The 24,681-nt window shown below is 34.7% G+C and overlaps 1 protein-coding gene across 1 annotated transcript; it reads right to left on the reverse strand.

Annotated features, from left to right (window-relative positions):
- LOC145692177 (farnesoate epoxidase-like) lies at window positions 1-23,104 on the reverse strand. Its single transcript, XM_081767475.1, has 3 exons — window positions 23,021-23,104; window positions 14,432-14,570; window positions 1-182 (listed from the first exon to the last, which is right to left on the reverse strand). The coding sequence occupies exons 1-3, from the start codon at window positions 23,102-23,104 to the stop codon at window positions 1-3; spliced, it is 405 nt and encodes a 134-aa protein (XP_081623601.1).
- Window positions 23,105-24,681: the final 1,577 nt, after the last annotated feature.

Genomic DNA, 24,681 nt, shown 5'->3' on the forward strand with positions numbered 1-24,681 from the left:
TTAATGATTTTCTTCAATGATGACATGAAATGGTTTTGGCTTCACTACAAACCCATCTATGGTTTTCATTGATGGTGGAGGGTGATTCTGTGGAACCTTGAAAGTAAATTTCTGCAGCATCATTGTTGTAAATAGAAATAGAATCATGTTTGCCATCTTTTCACCAAAACATCTTCTCCTACCTAAAAAGAAACAATAAATTATTAAATACTATGTTAAATTACAAATGTCGACATTAATTTTAAATTATTTACAAAAAAAAAAAAAAAAAAAAAAACACTTGACAAAATCAGCTTAGAATTGAAGTGTCGAAATGTGTGCGAGACTCTACGTTTAACAGGGAGGTATAGGGCTGACACATTATGAAACAAGATAGTTCTCGAAATAAAGTAATAATCATGGCAGACGAGGGCTAAATATCAAAATGTAGGGACACGATGGCGCAATGATAAAGCTTTCACCTCTGGTGCATGGGTGCCCAGGTTCAAACTCTGCTGCCACTAAGTGAACTTTGTAGTGGGCAAACACTAGTGGGTTTCCTCGGGGTTCTCCCGTTTCCTCCCACTTTCTTCATTCCATCATTCCATTCAGTTCTCATAATCACCGTCTCCTTTAGCTAGCCGGTATAACCGTTAGACGCAAAACTTACATATATCATTTCATTTCATTTCAAAATATGGAACTATTTTCTAATAGAGTATATGGGAGACAAATGTATATGGGAGCGTGACAAATGTATATTTATAAAACCTCGGATTTTGCTTAGACAGCTGCTTTTTGAACAACCTTTAAAGTATAAATAGCGGCAAACGGTAGTTAGAGAATCACGGTAGACACTTTTATAGTTTCCGATTACGGTGCCGAGCAAAATGTGGAAACTTAAATGTTGTTATTCATGATGTTGTGTAGCCGTTAACATAAAATAAATTTAATATTTCCATCAGGCTCAAGTCGTACACATAAAATATGATTAATTCACTGCAAATCAAACGAAAATGTGGAACATTTCGTAATCCGTGTGACATCTGGATGAAACAAAATTACATCGACTTCAAAAATGCATATAGTTTACACCAACTCTAACTATTTTTTTTGACGTCCTGTCGTACACACCCAACTAATCGAATTCAAACAAGACGTAAAAAAGGAAAACATTGTATAATTCTTGAAACAAAATCAAACTGAGTGCAAAGATGTGAAACACTTCGTACCGACAAGGTGCTGTCACTTACAAGTCTTGGTTTTGAACGAAAAGATTGTTTAAGTAGACAGAAAATTGTTTAAGTGGGTTTTTGACCCAACTAGGATGTTATCAAATTCCGAAAAGGACGTAACACAAGGATTACACACATCATGACTGTACCTAGGTATTTTACAGTTGGAAATGTTGGAAGCAACTGTATTACAAAAAAGGCGAAAATGTCATCACTTTCCATGTGTACAGCTTTGCAGGCCTTGACATTCTTGATTTGTTAGATACGTAATGTGATTTCCTATAAATTATCTGCAGTTAGACGAGGTATTCATTGAGTGAAGTAGCATCACATGTCGTTCAAACCTGTGATATCCACCTAGCAAGGTCTTCTGAATAGTAAGTTTTTTTTGTAGATGATTTGGCAAGTTAGCTGGTGATAACATAATAATTACTTCTTCTTGCATTTCATTGGGATGTTACATCGTTATTTGCACCAATAAATGGACAATAAACCGCGGTGGTGCCACAATCATCGTTAGTTTTATAAGAGGGCATTTCTTTACAATCAATAAGTGCCTTTGAACACTGTAAGTTTTCACTTTTCAGTATATATGTAAGTACCTTCCATTACTAACAATTTTTATTTTCTCGAAATACATATCATTGTCTACTCCACTCCGGAACTTTGGTGAGAATGATATGACGATCTGTGTATTTAATACCTAGAATAGTCAGAATAAAGTTTTCTGCCAAAGCAACGCGAACAGATTGCAATGCTCTACATAGTCCACTTTTGTCTGCGTATTGAAATACTACAGCTAGGAAGCTGTTTGAAAGATTATGTCGTGGCTTCATGAGGACCATTACCAATCTGTAATCGACACTCGTGTTTGCACTGTGTGGGAAACGGGAACGGAAATGACGAAAATGCATAAACTGTTCGTTTATAACATGTGACGTCAATAGCGAATGGACAGGGTTCAGTGTGTTCACCACAACCGATAATGCCACCCTCAGCCGAAACAGTTACGTCACATGCACCACTAGTCATTGGAAATTCCTTAAAAAGTTTCTGACTCTCCAGCAACAATTTGTACAGAGATGTTAATTTTATCTACAAAACGGAAATATTTCTCATGGGAATCACACAAGTAATTTACGGGCTGTAACTCCATTTCACCTGCAATTGCTCTTTCCGGTTTGCCTCGAAAAGCAATTCTACATGCTCCACACACTGATGGCTGAACACTCGTCATTCTCACGACAACAAGTTGTACGAAACGAATAAGCTATAGAATATCCTCGGTAACTGACAGTCATATAACACCGACGTTACTCCAAATGTCCACTCTCAAAATGAACATATATGACGCAGAGTCCAGTAAACGGACACTATGGACATTCTGAAACATTCCCATACTAATGAGCGATAACACATATGCGATTCACAGTAAGTATCTTAATCGAACGATGCGTTCTCTATTGGTGGTCTTCGTTGCTCTAGTTGCTTACGCTTGCAATATCATCTCTCCCTACTCTAGCTATGCACTATGCTGCTGTGATGATGCTACATTCAGAGGTTCTTTTCTAAAGATGAACTCAAACGAACAATATTTTCTTCGACATATTCTATCATACCGCATGCAGTCCATGAGCCAGAACCCTAAAAGCCGGTCAACGGTACCATTAGGGGGGGAGGGAATCCCCCAATACTTTTTGAACAGATACGTAGACCAGTATGTCAAATCTGCTTGGTTGACTTTCGTCCGGCACAGCTTTACGCAAAATATGACGTCATCAATATGGCCGCCTACAGATGTCACTATAGCAACTTTAAACAGTTATAATTACACTAACGTTCAAGATAGAAATTTAATTCTTGCTTTATGATCGATAATATATTCCAGAAATACATATTAACACCAAAACGTTCCTAATCGTTGCCGCCAGTATGCTATATAATGCCTGAAAGTGTAGAAATGTCATAGTCACACATTCAATCGCAACATTTAATGGCGAATAACTATGAAACAGCTATATCTGCACAAAAACACTACGAAATAAATAAAATTGTGCATTTCAAGAGCTTTCGAACGATACCTGAATCATAACTATGTATTTAAAATAGGGGAAATAATTCATTGTATACACTGCTAGATGTAGGTTTCTAAGAATTTAAGTGCAAGAAATATTACGTTGTTAACACATGGCTCGGACTGATATTATACGATGTGAGTGAAAAATTGTGATATTGATTTCGGCAGAAATATGCAGTTATGATTTATTGCATTTCTAGATTTGCAATTGCAATCTGCATTGAAACATTAAAGGAAATTAAGAAAACATGCATACACAGTAAAATTTACTAAAGCTAGTATGAATAGATTATGTAATCGTAAATGACGTAATTACCTATATATACTGAAGGTAGAAAATGTTATTTATTAGGCACTATTGAACAGTATTTATATCAATAAACTCTATTCACACTTGCACGTCCACGCAAACTCATACATACAGCTTATATATAGGCTTATTTACACTGACACAGTACATAAATGTTTCAACTAATATGTTATATTGCAAAGTTGTTTTATATATTTTCTCATAAGCTTGTTTATTTATTACTCTTATATACAAAATACTTTATATGTTTATATACGCAAACAACCCAAAATATTTTTATAATCTGAAAAAAAATAATAGTTTTGGAATCTTAAAGTATACGCGAAAAATTTCTGTACCTAAGTTAATGCTTCATAAATATTATATGAACATTATTGTACCTGATTTCACACTCTAGTTTACATGTGCTGTCAATAAATGCGCTACTATACGAAATTTTATCTACACATTTCTTATTTAGTATTGATTCTAAATGATCAGTGTATACACTTTGATGGACCACTCTATCATGTTACATGTTTTCATCCTTATCCTCATTCGCTCCTTCTGAATCTAGGCTCAAGTGGTTCGGATTCCACGTTAATCAGTAGGTCCAGTCTTATATAGCCTCGCTGGTGAAATAGACGTTAAACTCAAAATGAAATTAAATCCTGGATATAAAGTGTATCATCTTGTAACATGTTACTACATATGTGAAATTTACAGCAATATTGTTTGGTACATTTTTACGCTAGGAACTCCAAAATTGCATCTGAAGCAGGAGGACCTTTTATGCATTCAATTTGTAGCTGGTCATCTCGGAATGGCCATCCATGGCCATCTGGATTGGGAATGTTGCGACGCTTTTCGAGGCTTCTCTTCCAGAATGATGCCTGATAATTAGCTATATTAGCGTGAAGGTACAGTGTATCTGCAAATGGTGGCAACTGCTCAAATTCGATGTCACGTATCATCAGCCTGAACAATTATTACCGGAGCTCATTGACGTTGGTCATAGGTGAATTCGATGCATACATCTACTTGTAAATTCCTATAGCTTCTAAAAGAGTTCTGGTGTAAGGTGCCACATTTCCCCAAGAGCTAACATTGCTTTTTGAAGTTCATCATCATTATTGATGAGGAGCTAGGTTTAATAAAATTATATCTCAGAAATTTATTAAACTTGATTAAAATAAAGACAAGAAGATATTATAGAATTAAAGACAAGAAATTACAAAATCAAAATTAGGCAAAGAAAGACATTAATAAGATATTTCAAAATTTATGATGAGAATGTTATGTTGTACAAGTTATTGTTTTTTGTTTTGTAAGTTTGTAAACACAGACAATGTTTTTACATGATTTGTAATGTTATGATGACGAAGTACAACAAATAAGCAAATTACAGTGTAGGAGTTATTGTAAGAGTTATTGTAAGTTTTGTTTGGTAACACCAACACAATTTTTGGGATATGACAAAACTGTCAGATTACGGAGATAGAAGTCTGGAGATTTTGTCTATTTGTTGATCAGTGCAGAAATGTGAATTTCGGCAATGAGATAAGCAAACACGTGAAGTGACGTGAACCGAGGTAGCAGTTTAGAAACCAGCATTTTCCAAATAAATACTTGACCATGGATGAGACAGGGATCAGATCAGACGGAGAGATCATACAGAGAATGATCAGTCAGTGGGACCAGATCAGATCAGCGAAGCAGACCGGTTGTAGTTTACGACAGCGAATAGTCATGCTGGACTATTATCAGTTATTCAGTTTTATAATCGTTTAAGTTCCAACTTCAAGTAGTCGCATTGATCCTAGTCATCAAGAGTTTCACTAAGCTCCACCTTGTTTCCAGAAAAAACAATATTCTACAACTTAAGAGGTTTGTGTTTGCTATCTGATCTTCGTTATCAAATAGAGGAAATAATCGGGCTTTATGAGTTGTAATCTGGTAATGTTTTGTTTATCCCGTACACACCATACACGCACACTTCAATGACAATTAATTTACCGAAAATACAGATTTTTAATAATGAAGCTTGGCATTATATTTGGGTTCTTTAATATAAGTTTATTAAGTATTTCCTGGACATTTTAGAGACTGTTCAGAGGACAATCTCCCTCATTTTTGAGCTACGTCATTGCTATAAAAGGCACCCAAGGGGAGTTGACATTATTTATAAATTTAAGGCCTCCAATCTTCCCACGGCCACTACAGTAAATGCACTGACTAAATCAGAACCAGTGAATGAATGGAAACCAACAAAACTTCTGCATACGTCTTTTGTGGCCCTAATGGATGTAGGAGAACTAATCTCATGTCCATTTTTCTCTTCCAGCTATTAAGATCATATGGCATAACAGCTTGATATCAGCTCTCAAACCAAATTTCTTATTCGATAATTTCTACTTCTTGGATGCTTGCATACCCTTAACCCTTCAGTACACGTGTTGTGTCTGAGAAGCATGCAGCAAGCAGTAAGAATATATTTTTTTCTGTTTTTTTCAATGGATGATACATAGATACTAACTTCACTTACGATTGCAGGGAGTCATTGCTCATATTTGTATAGTTCGTGCTTGAGTGTCTGTGAGTGAGAAGGTATTGTTTTCTTTGTGTGCCTATCAGGCACCACTCGTGTGCTCGCAAAGCATTGATTGAAGATTTCGTTTGAACACTCATGATTTGTGTTTTAAATCGATTGCAGAAGAAACGACAAATTTGACCGAAAACAGTGACGCGTTGGATTTTTCGGACGATGATTCATACTTGATCCCTCTTTTCAACGTGCTAGTTCTCAAAACAGTGAACCTGAGCTTCAAAACTCCCCAAGGATTTATGTTCCGAAGAAAGGGAGAAGTGTTACTTCTGTCAATGTACCACCATGACAATATTGAAAGTGAAAACTGTGATAATAGAAAAACTGAAATTATAAGATTTTAGGTCAGGACGAAGGGACGGGTGGATTCGGCAAATGTAATGCGTAGAATATGACGTAGGCAGACAGCCACCTTTTTTGTTTTATATACTGATGAACATTTCTTGAATAAACAAATACATTGTATTTCGATCAAATACTAATCAAGAGAACACTTTATCAAAAAGGCAGTTTTTCAAGAACTTAGAACTTAGTTACCGAATAAATGAGGGAACGAGCTTAGCTGTGTTATCTGCCGTGACACATCAGGATCCCACTGCAAGACTATCACATTTTATACCAGAACAAAAGGAAGACCCACTGCAAAGAAAACAACGGATATATTGCAAATGCAAAAACAGTGGAACATGGCTTTTGTAAGTTGTGCAAAACGTAGCTGTGCCTTAAACACTGTGCAATATTATGCACGGAATGAATTGAGGACAATTTGTATGGTTTTGCGTTTTGACCTGTGGTTGAAACAATACACCGCACACTTATAAGCATCAATACGTTTGTTTATGTTAACACACATTATTCTTAATATTTCATGCGTGCAATCAGATGCAATTTCTCGAAAGTCGTAATTTTATGGCTAAGATTTGATTGCATCTGTTATTAATAAAGTAAAACAAACATGTTTAATAAATTTTGGTAAAGAACATAAAAATGTTGAGTTTCGTGTTTTGAACATTAAATATCAACAATTAACACACGTATCCTTTGAAACATAAAACCATTTTAATTAAAAAGGTCTTTTATATATGTTTAACTTAATTAGATTTTGTGGTGCTTCACAGGCACAACCCGTGCACTCACGTAACAACATTTTCATCCCTGTACTAAAGAGTTGATTGCTGGAGGTGATCATTGAAATTTGGTGGATACCTCATTTAGTTTCACTCTAACTTGCTTAAAATTATTAAAAGCGATTGTCCTCTTCTCTCTGGCATTTAGCAGATCCTTCCTATTTTCGGTAGTACCAACTATGCTAGCCGATAATGACAAAAATTCTGAATCATCGAAACGTTCTCTAACTGTTCTCCATTGTATAAAGAAGTGACTGTATATTTTATTCATTCATCTTTATCCTAAAAGATTCGAGACCAGCGTTTGACAAACTACCTATTTTTATATCAGTCATCATTCTTAGATTCCTAAGGCATGCGCACCTGTACTTTGTTATGCAATACCTGGCTACTGGACCTGTACAAAGACAATATCCTTTAACTCCACTGGCGGTTTGAGTGTATTTCAACTTTTTCCTCTATTGTCTGGTAAACTGGAATTCTTGTGAAAGGATAGCTTCCTAAAAATAATTATAAGAGTCCTCTGGTGAGGTGATCATACAGCTGGGTGTAGTCAATTTGCAGCCTAGTCATTTCAAGGTAATAAACCGATAGATACCTAAAGTAAATATGCCTATCATTTACAAAACACCACGGAATCATCCCTTTAATCATACCAAGATAAAGAAATCAGTTTCCTTCATTGGAAGCTGTAACTAGGCCAAGCACAATCTACAATATCAATATAGCTAATTCAAAATGAAAATCAATCACAATTTTCATTTCAAAGGAATTCCTGGTAGTCTTGAAAAGATTCAGAACGCAAATATTGGATACATTTTTAAATACACATTGTAACTTCTCATGGCACTTATTATCATGAAGTAATTCAATCTGTATGATAGTGTTTTCTTAAGATCTTGGAAGGCATTTTGGTTATTTATTTCTATCCATTTAAGAAAGCCTTTCCATGTCCATCCCTTCAAAGCTTCGTAGAGCAACTTATGCACTCTAACTCCCCTACTCTAATTTCTAACATCCAGTATTGCATTAAAACATATTAAAAGACTATTAGTACCGTGAGATACACTTTCTTGGTATCCTTCCAGTGAGAGTGAACCAAGTGATGTTTATTGTACATGTATCCCCAATCTAGGGGCGTATATTTTAAGAATAGTATATATTTTATTACTGTATACTTCACGCCAACATGAATATTCTAATGCAAATCTAGAACTACAGTAAATGATCAATTCATATTGAAAGTCTGGCGTTTCTGCCGAAAGCAATATCACCATGTCTCATTCACATTGTAAAATAAAAGTCAGATCCACTAGGTAACAACGTAAAATTTCGGAGGACTCCTGCTGGTTTAGTGACTAACACGATTGCCCTCGGTATGTGTGCTCCAGGGCTCGATTCGCGGAGGGGGTTGAGTTCAATGAAAAATGTAGTTCCAATTCCATTATAATGAGTAGGTCTACGTCTTTATTAGCTACCATGACATAAACGTGGGACGTTAAACTCAAGCCAACAAAAAAATCTAAGTATTCTAATGTTTGAATTATTAGAAATTTACACCTACTAGCCCATAAAATGAATTATTTCCGTTATTTCTAAAGATACAGTTCTGATTCAGGTGTTGTTCAAAAAGTCTTGAAATGCATAATTTTGTTTATTTCGTCGTACTTTTGTGTAGATAGAGCTCTTTCATAGTTATTCGCCATTAAAATTTGCGATTGAATGTGTGACCATGACATTTCTCCAGTTTTAGGCGCTATCTTTCAAACTAGCGCCAAGATTAGGAAAGTTTTAATATATAAATGTAGGCCTGGAGTATATTCTCAATAATGAAGCAAGCATTAAGTTTCTACCTTGAACGATAGTGTAATTATAATAGTTTAAAGTTGCTATGGTAAAATCAGTTGGTGGCCATGTTGATGACGTCATATTAGTCATACTCTGTGCCATACGAAAGTCCATCAAACAATTTCGAAACGTATTTTGAGATTTTGCCCCCAGAACGGTACCAAGATGTTGTCTGGCTCATGGACTAATGTGAACATTCTTGATTTCTCACTTTTTCTCCGGCACAGTAGTCGGAAACTGTAAAGGTCCCCATAGTGGATTTTAACTATTACTTGCCGGTGTTTATGTTTTACAAGATGTCAGTAATGCAGCTCCCTAGGCTGAACGTAAGGTACCAAATAATCCATTTTTCACATGCAGTCTTCTATATACTTCATTTAAAACTTTTTGATATTTTGCTCCCGTCTGGCGTGAAAATTACTTTATTTTGAAAACTATACGGTTTCATGATGTGCCAGTTCTATATCTTCCTGCTAACACCAGTGTCGTAAAATTACGATACTTCATTTTTGAACTCATTGTGTTAAAATGTCCTTTTTTGGAAACATGAACTGCTTTGTAAAAATATAAGCTCAAAAACAAATTCTAATCAATAATATATCGCCCCTTGAAAGAGCAATTACAGTGTCTGTGATTATGAAATAATTTCAAACCGTAGTAGAGCTCTTTCGGAATAAGGAATTTGACTGTTTAGAAACAGGATAGCGAACACTAACATAGCTCCAACTGGACTGAGTAGCATTCCTGACAATGACCGAATCTGTAGTACAGCACTGAAGCGAAATTCTGACTTACATAACATTTTAATGTTTATTTTACAACATTTCCTCTGAAACAACCCCTTAGCAGTACAGTTGTGCATACTATTCATGTAGTTAGCAACGAATACTAACCGTGTTTCTAACAATAAGATGAGTATTTTGTATGATTCAAAATTCTCAAAATAATTCCCCGTGATCGGAACTGGAATAGAACATAGAAAGGAACCATACATAATACACCACACTTTTCATTTATCCTTAAATACGTGGATCCAAGCAAGGAAATAGCAGAAAGTGTCATCTTCCTACGTCATTAGAAGGACAAAAATCAACGAGATAATTCAACAGTCAATACGATTTCTCCTCTCCAATCGCTGGTCTTTCACTTCAGTTCAACATTGCTTTTCATACAGATTTATTTGCTCACCTACAGATTTGTAGCGTCAAAACGAACATTTTTAGCGTCAAATATACATTCTTAGGAATTCGTATCGAAACGATTTGATTTTTATTTTATCTTGAGTTTTGTTAGTTTTGACAAGGTCAATGAGTTCTTGGTCTCAAATACAACGGTTGCTCCTTGAACTAAGGCAAAGAAAACACTATGCAACAAACTGCAAGGTCACAGAAACTTTGTGAGAAAATGTGTACGTTCTATATATATTGAGACCTCCTGAATTCGAAAATTATACTCAAAATATCGTACTTCCAACAATTCTGCCACAAATTGATTACATTTGTAATTGAAGACAATTAAAATAATAATATTATAGAATGTACGAAAACACCATATGAAGCTCAGAAGGCACGCCTTGTTTTCAACTGTTCAATAGTTGAAACCCTAGTGGCAAACAGCGTACTTTCACATTGAAAATGGTGCTTCCTGTTCATCAGCGAGTTTTTGAGGAAGGAATTTCGTATTATTGTTAGTGTACAATCTCTACCCGTGGTTGTGGGTAACTGCTTTTGTTATATTTGTGGTGAGAAAGATGGAAGAAACATTACTGATTTCTCCAAAAAGGTCTACCATTCCTATTTTAGAGTAGAAGTAGGCGATATCAACAAACCATATGCTCCACAGATCGTGTGTGATGTATGAGTAGAAGATTTACTACGGTGGTAGTCAGGAAAGAATAATTTATTAAAATTTGGCATCTCTATGGTCTGACGGCACCAACATAATCAAACCGATGACTGATATTTCTCCTCTTACAAGGTTAGTGGTTTGAACAAGAGAAACAAATAGATTATTGAGTATCCAAACAACATTCGCTCAGCGATTCGTCCTGTTCCACATGTCCCGGATATACCTACACCACATCCTCCGCAGACATTAGGTAAGGATGACAGTGATGACATAGATACCGTGCAGGAGACGGGTGATGTCCGGAGACGGAGTTTGAAATAGACATAGATGAGGGCCCTATTCTATTCACTCAGTCATATCTAAATGATTTACACCGTGATTTGGCACTGACAAATTACAAACCAGAGCCCTAGGGTCAAAATAACTTCAAATACATTTGTTAGCACCCTGTACCTCGGTTACATTTTACAGACAAAGGGACTTGATATTCACACAATATTTTTCTCAAAGACGTATTAATATATTGCAGTGATATACAAGGTTTGTTTGGTCAGTTGAACGTTCCGTACGCGCTAGGTGACTGGAGATTGTTTATTGACATCTAAAAGTAGACAGTGCTGCTGAACAAACGTAATATGTATGCCACAATTACTGCGGCCATTCTGTAGACCTCAAGGAAACATATGACAACATGAAGGTGATTCTTACTAACACACATTATGAAGATAACAAGTGGATGGTGTGTAGTGATTTGAAAATGTTGGGCATCCTTCTACCAGAACAATCAGGGTATACAAAGTTCCCTTGTTTCATCTCTCAATGGGACAGTCGTGCTCGTGACAACAATTGGGAGCAAAAACAATTGCCTGAAGGTTGGAATTGATTCCAGAGGACAAACATATCAAGTGTGACCCTCTGGTGGAAAGACACAGAATACTCTTGCCACTTTTACACATCAAATTAGATATAATGAAGCAGTTTGTCGAGTTATTAACTAAGTGTGGCAAAATTTCAAATATCTATGTAATATGTTCCCTAATGTGTCAGATGATAGGTTGAAAGAAGGTGTGTTCGTGGTACCGATATTCGGAAACTAATGCTGGATTAAGGTTTGCTTCACTCAATGAATGCCGTTCAGCGAGAAGCCTGGACTGACCTTAAGTGTGTGTGTCAAAACTTCATGGGGAAAATTTGCAGCCCAGATAATATGGACATAGTTGGGAACGTACTGATGAATCTCAAACTGATGGAATGCTCAACGAATTTGAAGTTACGTTTTTTTACTCTCCCATCTTGACTTTTCTCTCCATATCTGGGCACTGTAAGTGAGTAACTGGGTGAAAGATTCCATCAAGATATGAAGGGAATATAACGACGATACCAGAGCACCTGGGATGTTGGGATAATGAACTACTTTGTTTGGATGCTTCACCCGGAAATGCCACATACGAAAAATCAGGGGCCAAGACCTAATCACTAAGAAGGAACGGAATGACTGAGTTTAATGCATGTTTTGTACCACATTATCTGTATACATCAGTTCATTGAATGCATATGTAAATATTTTAATATTTTGTTGTGTTAATCTTGTATTCTACTTCAGTATGATTTACGTTTCATATACATAAGTTTCATCCATGTTGTACTGTGTTATTTGTTTCGGAGCCTCCTTAATGAGTAGAGAGGAACTGATTTTTTTCACGATCGCTTGACACAGTCTGCAAACTTTGATTTTGGGTCAAAGAAGACAAGTGAAAACTGAAGTCGTTGCTATGCGGAACAGTAGGACAATAACTTAGAGATCACCATAACCATATAGGTCCTCCTGATGCTCTTTCAATCTACCCTTTGAACTGATGGAATTCTTGTAAAATTCGAGATCGAAACCCCCAAAATGCAATCACGTTGGTGAACAGAGTTTGTATAGAAACAGTTTAGTGACATATTTTGTTTTGGAATAGAGTATATGAAAGGCAATTATTTTTGTTCCATAAAAAAATGCAAACATCAAAGCATCAAAATGCTTTCTCGGAACCCTTTGAGGTACATACCCCTGGTCCCCCTTCCATAGGTCACTGTCCTTAGCGTATCAAGAAAGGAGGGAATGGAAGAAATTTTGTATAACATAGTTTATCATGGTCCATAGGCAAAACTATACATTATTTTAAACCTTGCAGACCAAACGGGATTTGCAAAAGAAAACCAGACATTAAATCATTGCTTATAGGTAAATAACGATAATAATAAGAAGTACACTCCGGCAGTGCAATTTCCGTTAAAGACAATGCAATAGAAGGAAAGAATCCCTACATAGGCTAAGTAAAAGCAGGGGGGACTTCGTATGGTGGGCATGAAGTTTCTATATTTTCTGTACAACCTTTGTGATAAAAAGGACAATGAATAGTATGTCAAAAATTAACATCTGGTGGAAGTAAAACATATACAAGTAGTAACGATGGAGGTAATGATTGTTAATGGTAGTGATTGGGAATCTGAACAAATACTTAGAAATTAAACTAATTAGAGAAAAGTTTTCAACAATAAATAAAGAAAAATATAGGTTGTTGTTTTTTTAATTACATATACATGGGAACACTAGAATTTTTTAATTGCTTTGTTCTTCTAGAGGTTTAATCTGACAATTCCAAACATACTATGCTCCATTATAGTATGTCATGTTCTGTCTATTTCACCCTACATTACTTTGCTATGACGCAGCAGAGGTTGTTTTTTTCTTGGAATAAAGTTTTTTACATGTGTCCATATTACCGTTGGCAACAACATATTTTAAAGCATACGCTAAGTCTAGATTCTTATCTATAACGTTCTTGCGGCTAAAAAAGAGACATTCAAATTATGATGGAAACATAACCCATTTGACATGAACCAAACTGATCCTTGAGATTTCAGCTCATAGTAATAAACTCGTTTCTACACAATAACTTGAAACAATAAATCAAAAATAGTGAAATATTCAGATGCTTATTATTCTGACGATATGGCACTTTCTACACTATAGAATATATATAATTGTTTTGCCCTTTTACTTATCTCAAAAATTTACTCCAGGAAGATTTAACAATCGCAGAGCCTAATTTGTTTCCTCTGCATTTGTTTATTCTCACTACCGTATATTCTTCTTCTCTAATAGATGAAAAATTACTTTTAATTCATTTAAAAAGTAGACTATTCAGACACGGGGAGAGCGATCCTCGTACTATTGAAAGTATTAAATATAAATGTACGTATTTTTATATACTGGAGTATATTCATCTAATTATACTACTGAATTAATAATGCAACATTTTTGTATTGAGAAGAATGTTTATAGAACTGGAAAAGTGTTGTGAGTTAGTGTTGTGAGTTCTTATGCAACGATAAGCAGGTGCCAAATATATATGATACTTATATTACTCGTATTACCTCCTCCGAATGGATAAATTTCCTCAGAATTGACAATTTTTCCATCTTTGATAAATCGTTCTGGTCGAAATGTATCTGCATCCTCCCATGTTTCTTTGTCCCTGTTTGCTGAGCGAATGTTAAGATATATAGTTGTTCCCTGAAATAAAATATATTTCACAATGAAATTCAGCTAATGCTATAGAAGTAAATTCGAAACCTATAAACTAACAATAACTTAAAGGAGGGACAGATGACGCACATTTTCGGTCATCAGAAAATAACTGGTTATTTATGACGACATTACATTGCAGGACATACTACATGAAAAGTATTATTTGTAGACTGAAAATATTTATTTTTTAATCATAATACGTCGGCAATTTGAAATTTTAGAGTCTGCTGTAGACATTGTAGCTTCGGACGCTCGTTTCAAAACAATATTGGAATCATTGTGCAAGACAACAAAATTGGAGATAAAGAAATTATACACTCCGCATATAAAAATCGACAGCTAACGCCGTGCAATTAGGCCACCCAATATACTCCTTCTTATCCCATAATTGCCTCAGGTAAAAACACCCTCTCTCTATCCTACTTTCTTCTCACCCATACCAAAATTAGCTAACCGGAGCGTAATTCTAATTTCTAACTACATATGTATTATTTCGACATAATGAAATAACAAATCCAAGACGAAACAGGATTCGTAACTTGATGTAGGAAGAAACTGAAACAAACAGAATGAAAAACCGAAACAATGCATGTGTATTACACAGATATTCAAATTGAAGCAGATAGTGAGAGAAAAAGAAGAAAAAAAGAAAAGAGAGAACAGATAAAACTGTGGAATTCAAACATATTAAGAAATGAACCTAAGATTATAAAGTTCCGTTTCCAGAAATCCAGTAGCAATAGAAAAAAAAGATTTTATTCACATACTTTTCATAGCTATTCGAATGTATAGAGGATGATTTAAGCATTCATTATGCCACTTTCATAATCGTTAGCATACTGAATTTCCAGTAGAAATGTATATCTCTGAGGCACATTTAGAATAATGTGAAAAGTTTAATAGACATGCTTTGTTTCTGCGGGGTTCGATTGCAAATTCGGTTGTGTTCATTGGACGTACTGATCCAAAACGCATTCTAATATACCCAGTATATAGCGTTGGTCATATACACCATTTCACACTACAAATTCATACTGAAAGAAAAACGAAACCAAAAGAAAAGAAAAAGGAAATGGGAAATTGAAGAATGCTGTTTTCCTGCTAAATTTCTATCAGAAACATTCTATATTAAAAGTAAAAGCTGTATCTTAATGAAAAGTTACAAATTTTCAAAAGCAAAAGTTTATGTTCCTTATACATGAAGAATGCATCAATGTTCAAAGTGAATAAAACACATCGAATTATAGGATGGAAACAAATTTTGTGTTGAACTAGTATAAATACAAATTTATTTTCATATAACAATAGAGGTTAACATTTGCTAGTCTTTCAAGATTTATCTGTTCCGAACATCCAGCATTGTTTTTATCTCTTTCGTGTATATCGTAATTTGCACAGATAGAATGGACACTTTAAGAGCTCAAACAGATCATCGTCTTAGTCGGATGATGAATACCACCAGTGGGTCGAGGATTCAAATCCGTAGTGACCAGGCAATTCGACTGACACTCGGTAACCCGGAGGATAAAAAAGAATTTACTTATTTCAGTGAGTTTAAACAGTATTTTGGTCAGAGTTGACCAGGACTGGATATGTTATCCACAGAGCACGAGAAACACGACGCCCAAGTTTCCAGGTAATTAGATTCTCCAGACCATGTGTTGCAACCTTTCATCTTTGGATCATGAAGTGTGTGTATGCGTGTGAAAGAGAGAGAGAGTAGGTGAAGGGAAAAAATGCAAAGACATGATAGGAAAACGTCAAGAAAGGGAGATAGAGGGAGACGAATATAAATATCAAACATAATTATCATTGCAGTGTATGATGTAGAACGCACACAATGTTTATTCAAATTATCGCCACTGATGCTTTGTAAGTTTTCGAGCAGAATATAAATCCTTTTTTGCAGCCATTATTTTATCCGAGAAAATCGTACTACCTGGTTGGAAATCGAACCAAAATTTCCCATTTGGAAGTCTAGCACGCTACCACTACACCGCCGATTGCTTTAGCCAAACGTTGTTTAACAAACTGCTTAGTGTTTCTTTGAGAGAAAGATATCACGAAACTTGTATACTGGAGATCAATGATGTCTTTGGAATGTCCTGTTTATTCCTTTGCCCTTTCCCAACCAACATTCGTAAATCATTATATAGGTGTTTGCGTCGACATTCTTACGTATTGCTTGCCAGTATGATAAGTCAATTCTTCACAATCACTTTGTAAAAAAATAACTTTAGCGTGAACACGATATGAAGCTATTTTAGATAGCTGTAATATTTATAAGACCATTAAGTTAGCCATACATTATCGGGCCAACTAAAATTACAAGACAACTTTTACTTAGTTTAGCATTGATTATTGGAACGAACTGTCTTTCTCCTGTAACGTTATTTGCACCAAAGTTGACAACAAAATTCATTTATTCCACGGCCTAGAGAGAAATTAATGCTCACTAATAAAGAGAAAACATACAATCCAGGAAACATTACAGAAATAAAGCATATTTTGCTGTAAATTTGCCATGCAAGTTCAAAAGTACATGAATAATAATAGTCGTAATAATAATAGTAATAATAACAAAATAATAATAATAATAATAATAATAATAATAATAATAATAATAATAATAATAATAATAATAATAATAATAATGATAATAATAATAATAATAATATGGTCTTATGAATATCACAGCTATCTAACATAGGTTCATATTCTTTTCAGCCCGAAGTTTTTTTTTTTTTTTTTACAAAGTGATTGTGAAGAATTGACTTATCATACTGCACAAGGAATACATAAGAATGTGGAAGCAAACACCTGTATCATGGTATAAACGATTTGCAAATGTTGGTTGAGAAAGGACAAAGGAATCACCAGGACATCCCAAAGAATATCAATGATCTGCAGTATACACTTTTCCTGTTATCATTCCCAGAAATAAACACTACACCTTTTGTTAAAGAAAGTTTGGCAAAAGGAATCCACGGTATAGTGGTAGCGTTCTAGACTACCAAATGGAAAATCTTGATTCGATTCCCCATCACATAATATAATGTTTTTGGATAAAATAATGACTGGAAACAGAGATTCATCTTCTGATGGAGAACTTACAAACAATCACTAGCGATAATTTGAGCAAACAGTGTGTGCGTTCTACACCATGCTCTACAATGAGAAGTAAGTTTGATATTTATATTCGTCCCCTATTTCCCTTTTTGTATTCGTTTCCCAATTCTGTCTTTCCATCTTTGACATCAACCCCTGTTTCTCTTTCACGTACACACGCACTTAATGTTCCAAAGTATAAACGGAGCAAGAGCGCGATACACCTGGTCTGAGGAATCTAATTAACTGGGAGCTTCGGAGTCGTGTTCTTCGTGCTCTGGTGATAACATCCCTAGTAGTGGTCACCGCTGATATAAACACTGGTTAAACTCAAAGGAATAAGTGAAATCTCTTTCTTATCCTCTGGGTTACCGAGTCTCAGTCGAATTACCCGGTCACTACGGACTTGAATCCTCGACCTACTGGTGGTCTTCATCATCCGACTGAGACAATGATTCGTTTGAGCTTTTAGCTTGTTCATTCTATCTCTGCAAATTACATTATATCTGGAAGAGATGAAATCAATGTTGGATGTCCGGAAAAGATAAATCTTCGGTAAATACCAGAAAATGGTAACCTCTTTGGTTATTTGAAAACAGTATTTTATTTATACTAGTTCGACACAAAATTTGTTTCCATCTTATAATTCAATGTATTTTATTCACGATGAAATTTGAAACATGCTACATTTATGAGGAACGTATAATTTTGCTTTCAAAAGTTTGTAACTTGTCATTACTTTAGAGTTTGGATTTTTAATATAGGGTATTACTGACAGAAATTTAGCAGTAAAATATCACTCTTCAATTTTCTTTTTCTTTCTTTCTTTTTCTTTTCATTTCTCTTTTTTTCTTCAGTTTGCAATCGTAGTCTGAAATAGAGGATATGCCCAACGCTATCTACTGGATATATTAGAGTGTGCTTTTGGATCAGTACATCCAATAAACACTACCGAATTTGCAATCGAACCATGCGGAAACAAGGCATGTGTGTTAAACCTTTGACATTATCCTAGATCAGTCTGGGAGTTATATAGTTCAACTAGAAATTGAGTATGCTATCCATTATGAGAGTGACATAATGAATGTTTAAAGCTCCTTCTATATATTCGAATAGTTCTTAAAAATATGTGAAAACAAACGTTTTTTCTATATTACTGTTGGATTTCTGGAAACGGAACTTTATAATCTTAGGTTTATTTCTTACACAGTTTTATCTGTTCTCCCTTTTCTGTTTCTTCTTTCCTTCTATTCTATCTCTCTCTCTTCCTCTCTTTTTCTGGCTCATTTTTGTATCTCTGTGTAATAGACATTCATTGGTTTGCAACTTTTCATTGTGTATGTTTCAATTTCTCCGTACATCAATTTATGGGTCTTATTTCGTCTCGTTTTTGTTATTTCATTTTATCGATATTAATACATGTGTAGTTTGAAATTAGAATTACGCTTATGTTGTTAGCTCATTTTAGTATGGAAGACAAGAAAGGAGGAGAGAGAGGGTATCTTTACCTGAGACGATTATGGGATAAGAAGGTGTATATTAAGGTGTATATTGGGTGGCCTAACTGTACGGCGTTAGTTGTCGCTTTTTTTTTTTTTGATGCGAAGTATACATTATATTCTGCAGGCCTTCGTTTTCTAACCTTGTTTATTCTTTTAGAGCTTCGGAATTTCAATATTTTCTACATAGTCTTTTCGTTCATGATGACACCACCTATTATCTTTTCTCTCGACGTTTATGATCTTGATACAGAAGATACTACGCAAGTAAATTCCATGGTTTTGTTGAATCATTGATTTCCGATTCTCTTTTCTTTGTAGTATAACCGAATAGCCTTATTCATATGTTATGAGTCATTCGAAGGTCCTGCAGTAGTTTTGGTTCTCTAGTACTAGGTTATTGTGTTTATGTGTTGTCCCATTTTATTACCGAACAAAGGATAATAATTTCAGTTTCGCGAAGATTTCTGAGGCTTTTTAAAATATTTCATATAGCAGTAGAAAAGTGCAATCTTACCCTTTATTATCGAAATTAATGTATCTGAAAATTAACATCCAGGTTAATTTAGTAACACTAGCTAAAATGAACAGAACAACTAAAAAGTTTGGGAGACAAACTTTCCTAATATGTGCTTACAACTGTTGTCACTATGAGTCTATACAATGTTTTTAGTATGATGTAACAAAATAACAGTGATAAATTTATTTTACTTGTTACGTATGGTTTGACAACTTCAAAGTTTAATGCTTGTTTGTTCTGTGCTTTCTGGGGAGCACAAATCCTCCTTCTTCCGGTGATGATAGCTTCTGTAAAATATTTCTCCTATATTAATCATGTAATGCGTTATTTGCCCAACCCTTGTCTATCCCCTCTTAGTCGGATGACGCACACAAGACAAAAAGAATTCAAAGTGTACTTTAAATTAAATTAAGTATTTAAAACAACAATTGAAAAGAAAATTTAAGACGTTGAGACCTTATGGGACGAAAGTTTCTCAATATGAATTATTAAATAATTTAATATTCCAATAGCGTCACAATTGATTAATTATAATTTTACGATAAGTAGGCCTATATATTTCTAAATATAAAGAAAATAATACAAGGTAATAATGTTGAAAATGGTAGTACTAATTAAAAGATTTAAATATTACTTTTAAAATATCCCTAATGATCCCGAGTAAAACAACTAATTACTAGCAACTAAATCTGTGTAGAAACTCCGAAATTGTATAATTATGTCTACATTTTATTTTCTGCTGTAAAACGCCTTGGAGACATAGATTTCTTGGATAGTTATACTCATATTAGGATATGTAATAATATATGAATTAGTGTAATCCTTCTACTTTTTGCTCTGGAATCCGAGCAATCAGACTAAATTGCTTTAATGAAAATACTCAGTGCTGAAATTGTCATATAACTGTGAAAACAGACGCATTTCTATTACTTATTTCCCATTAACTGATTCTTAATTACCCTCACAGATTAGGTTTTCTATATTAGTAATCAGACGATAGTAAAAAATATAATTAAATTGATATTTTCTTAATTGAAAAGTGGTTATTGAAGTGAGGGAGACTATATGTGTGTACAATTTTTATGTTTAACATTACAGACTTCCAAATCGACATTAAAAACTATCACTAAACATTACATCTGCTATACAGAGAATTTAATATATGATCCATTTGTTTTGAAACTTATCAAAAAATCGAACAATAACTTTGAAAAATTATAGTATTGAGTGCGGTTTATTAGCAGTATAAATTGAATCTCTAGAGATGAATATTTGAAACAATTTATGGGGAGAAATAGGTTCGTATTTTATGATTAAATCTCACACATAAAAATTGCATTTACGCGTAAGACGAATATTTGTTTAAACTTTGAATTGAGTAGATGAACCAATACTACCAGCGAATCACATTTCAAATAGTATGATATATTAGAGTTATGCTTTGTATGATAGAGTTATTTATTTATTGAACAAATTACGAAGTATAGTATTACTTTGCCATTTTCCACAGGAAAATGTAAGCAAACAGAAGGAAAATATCAAAACAAAACAACATCAACAACGAAGTACAGTGTCAACAAATAGTGCGTAAGTAATATTATTTTGCCAGAACTCGTCTAATTGTTCTTTCAAACACTGGGTGGCTCGAAAAATGTCTACATGAGTTCTTAGATGATTTTAATAGTTAATTATTCTGTAAATGAAAGAGACCTGTGTATAAGTACCAAAATATAGCGGGCAAGATGGAATAGGTATGTATTCCTTGTTGTGGGGGAGGATAACTTCTTTATGAAGAAATTTCAGTTCATTGTTGTTTCTGCGTAATCTTTCAGCCTTCATATTAAGATATCGCAAGGGTTTATCCTTATGTAATATCCGAAGTAAAGTAACATGAAAATGCACTATAGCAAGAAAGAAACTGAGAACAGAAGCATGTCTAGAGAGGTGTTTTTAGATGTTACCATGGCCCATACGAGAGAACTGTATTCGATCTTGAGTACTATTAAAGTTTTACAACAGGTTGCTAATGATGACACGGTGCGTATTTCAGTAAATCAATAAAGAAGCGTTAACATGCGCATTGAATTGTTAAGTATTGAGGAGGTATGATCAAAGAATCTGAAAGATGATACCAAGATCATTATGACTAACATAATATGTAATATTGGAATCGTTGATATGGTACACGAAGGCAACAGGAGACTTTTTTCAGCGTAATCTTAATACTGTGACATTTCTTTCTACTAGTTTCAAGTATCACATTTTGCACCACCCTATAAGAAAATTTATGTCTTCCTGTATTGTAATCGTGTCATGGAGACATGATATTTATCTGTATTACTTAAAATTGTTAGCAAAAAGTACACGCCCACTAGGAGGAGCTGCAAATATGAGTAAAAGTCATTAGTATACAGGACAAAGAGTAGGGACCCAAGTAAACTCCTCTGAGGCAGTCCTGAGATTACAGGTCGGAGTTAGAAGTCTCAAGGAAAGAACATATTTCAGCTTACGGTCCTTCAAGTAGGTAGTGATTAAGGAGAGAAATTTGACATCTCTATGAAGCGTATTTGAATGATAATGCAGAAGATAAATGTGCAAGAATCAAAGCCTTGAATAGAGCAAAGTAGATGTAGTCAATTCAATTCAGTATTGTCATTCATACATTTAACTACACAGAACTGAAGACTTAGAGAACTTGAGCTATACGGTAGAAAGCCGTGCTAAGAAGTGTGAAGGTAAGATGAGGTGAATTTAAGTAGTTTGTTCTTGATCATTATTTTGCAAATTAATTGACTTTCATATTGACCTGAAAGACAATAAATGATCTTCAAAGCCAGATCTACAAATTGGAGTTACGTGAACTAGTTTCCCACTGATGGGATAATACAATTCTTTGAAACATTTATTGAATAAGATGGATAGAGAAACGGCAATAACGAAAGCAGATTTGATGAGAAACACAGAACCAATGTTGTCGTGTACAAGTGATCTATTTTGATATACCATTAACTGACAGACAGAACTTCGTTAGAGGTACTAGAGAGGTATGATAAGGTGTTAGAACAGTTGAGGCGGAGAAAGATAGGTTGTAAAGGGAAGCAACGTAAATGTTCTTAAGAAGTAGTTATTAAAGAGATCTGGTCGTTAATCATCACTCACTTCAGTATTCTCGTCTTGAATTCTTCAAGGTATACTGGAAGATTCCGATCTTGATTTAGTTACATAATAAAAGAGTTCAGAGTTGCTAGCAGCAATTAAAATCAGCAATTCAGTACATATGTGCAAAGTACTTACGTCCCTGTACTTACCTTCTTGGCAAGGCTTCTAAGTTTAGCAAAATGTTTGTATTTGTAGTCACTCGGGTGTGACTTCCATAGATTCCAGGCAAGCATTTTTTAAAGATCACTTAGTTCATTGTGAAACCGGACCATAAACTTGTTTGATTTTATTGAATTTAGAACAACATCGTTTACTATGGTTAAGTGAACGACAGATGTAAATAAGTCCACAATATCTTCAATAGTTCCTGCTTCTAAGAAACGCCAAGGAAACATTTCAATTAACCTACACGTGTCATCCCACAGGGCTTTCTTCCAAAGAAGTTTGAACCTACGTTTGAGGGGCTAGTTTATAAATGGGAAGAAATTGAAAGAAACATCCAAAGGAAACGTGATCCGCGAGAAAACAGATTTGTGGATGAAATAAAACAACGAGGTTCTAGTTAGAGAGAACATAATCAATATTTTTTTTGCGTGGGGGTATTATTCATATTATGTTGGCCTAGTCCAAGTCCATGATTAAAATTGTTGATCAATTAATTGTCGTTTCCTCCTTTAGTCTTGAAATTCTTGCTGTCCTGCCAAGTGATTGAACGATTGTAATCACTTAAAAGGGTGACGTCACCGTCTATCAACGCTTGTAACAGTGAATCATGGAAAGCTTTTAATAAGTGCCGGGGAGCGTTCCGGTATAGTCTATATAACCACCCAGTAAACATAGAGAAGACGTTTAGAATAAAAACTTGTACCCAAATAAGCTCACAATCCCGTTCAAGATACAGTCTTCTCTTGCATTTCTTCTTATTGCTTAAACAATGCATCAGTCCACTTCCGCAGTTATACGGTCTTTACAATAAATGGAGAAATAATTTTGAATATTGATTTCACTGTCGTTCTCTAATTCTTGCTGCCACAATCCGATCACAGCGAAACAATCCGTTTCCCTTATCTCATCTAGCTTCATTAGTATTGAAATAATATGTTTTAATAATACTAACATTTTGTTAATAACTGTTAAAAGCACTGATTGAATCAGGGCCGGGAGGACCAGAGTTTACGTGAATACAACCACAAAGTAGGAGGAAACAAAATAGAATGAGGTACTCCTTTTTCTTTTTGATTAATAGCTTGACACACAGTCACTAGTAATTCCTCCGTCACTTTTAACTGTACCTGAAAGGGCAAATGATGGTCCTCTTGGTATACAAGCTGCAGCAATAGAATAAAATGATCTTACATTTCATTCTGTTTCATTTCACTTCGGAAGTCAGAGCACACTTGCTACATGAAGACACCAGAGCACTCACATAAACACTACAGTCAACCAACAAAAGAGCTAAACAATAAGAGCACTATTTTGCTTAGACTTGGTGTTTGACGCCATTTCGTATTTTGCAGAATGTTATTATTAAGATTTGTTGTTCGCCATTTCTTGTTACTAGGTATACGCAACTTTATACTTTATTATAAAAAATTACCATACTTTTCTTTAAAGAAAATAGTTGAGAAGCTTCTTTAGAGAGGGCAGAGTTTACGTAGTGGACTGTACACAAAGAGAGGTAGATGTAGATTTCTTGCACTCATATCTACATCTACCTCTGTTTGTGTACAGTCTACTACGTAAACTCGGACAAAATCCTGTTCTTCAATAGAACGATATCAAATGGTATCATTCCAGAACATGATCTCAT

This window comes from Thermobia domestica, chromosome 8 (assembly GCF_964235325.1).
Source record: "Thermobia domestica chromosome 8, izTheDome1.hap1.1, whole genome shotgun sequence".
Classification (NCBI taxonomy): Eukaryota; Metazoa; Arthropoda; class Insecta; order Zygentoma; family Lepismatidae; genus Thermobia; species Thermobia domestica.

Bases quoted from the DNA above. Each gene is read 5' to 3' on its own strand.
- LOC145692177 (XM_081767475.1), bottom strand. From the start codon at position 23,104: ATGCTTGCCTGGAATCTATGGAAGTCACACCCGAGTGACTACAAATAC. The intron at 14,571-23,020 runs GTAAGTACAGGG...ATTTTATTTCAG, and splicing joins TTAGAAGCCTTGCCAAGAAG to GGAACAACTATATATCTTAA. The intron at 183-14,431 runs GTAATACGAGTA...GTTTCTTTTTAG, and splicing joins AATTTATCCATTCGGAGGAG to GTAGGAGAAGATGTTTTGGT.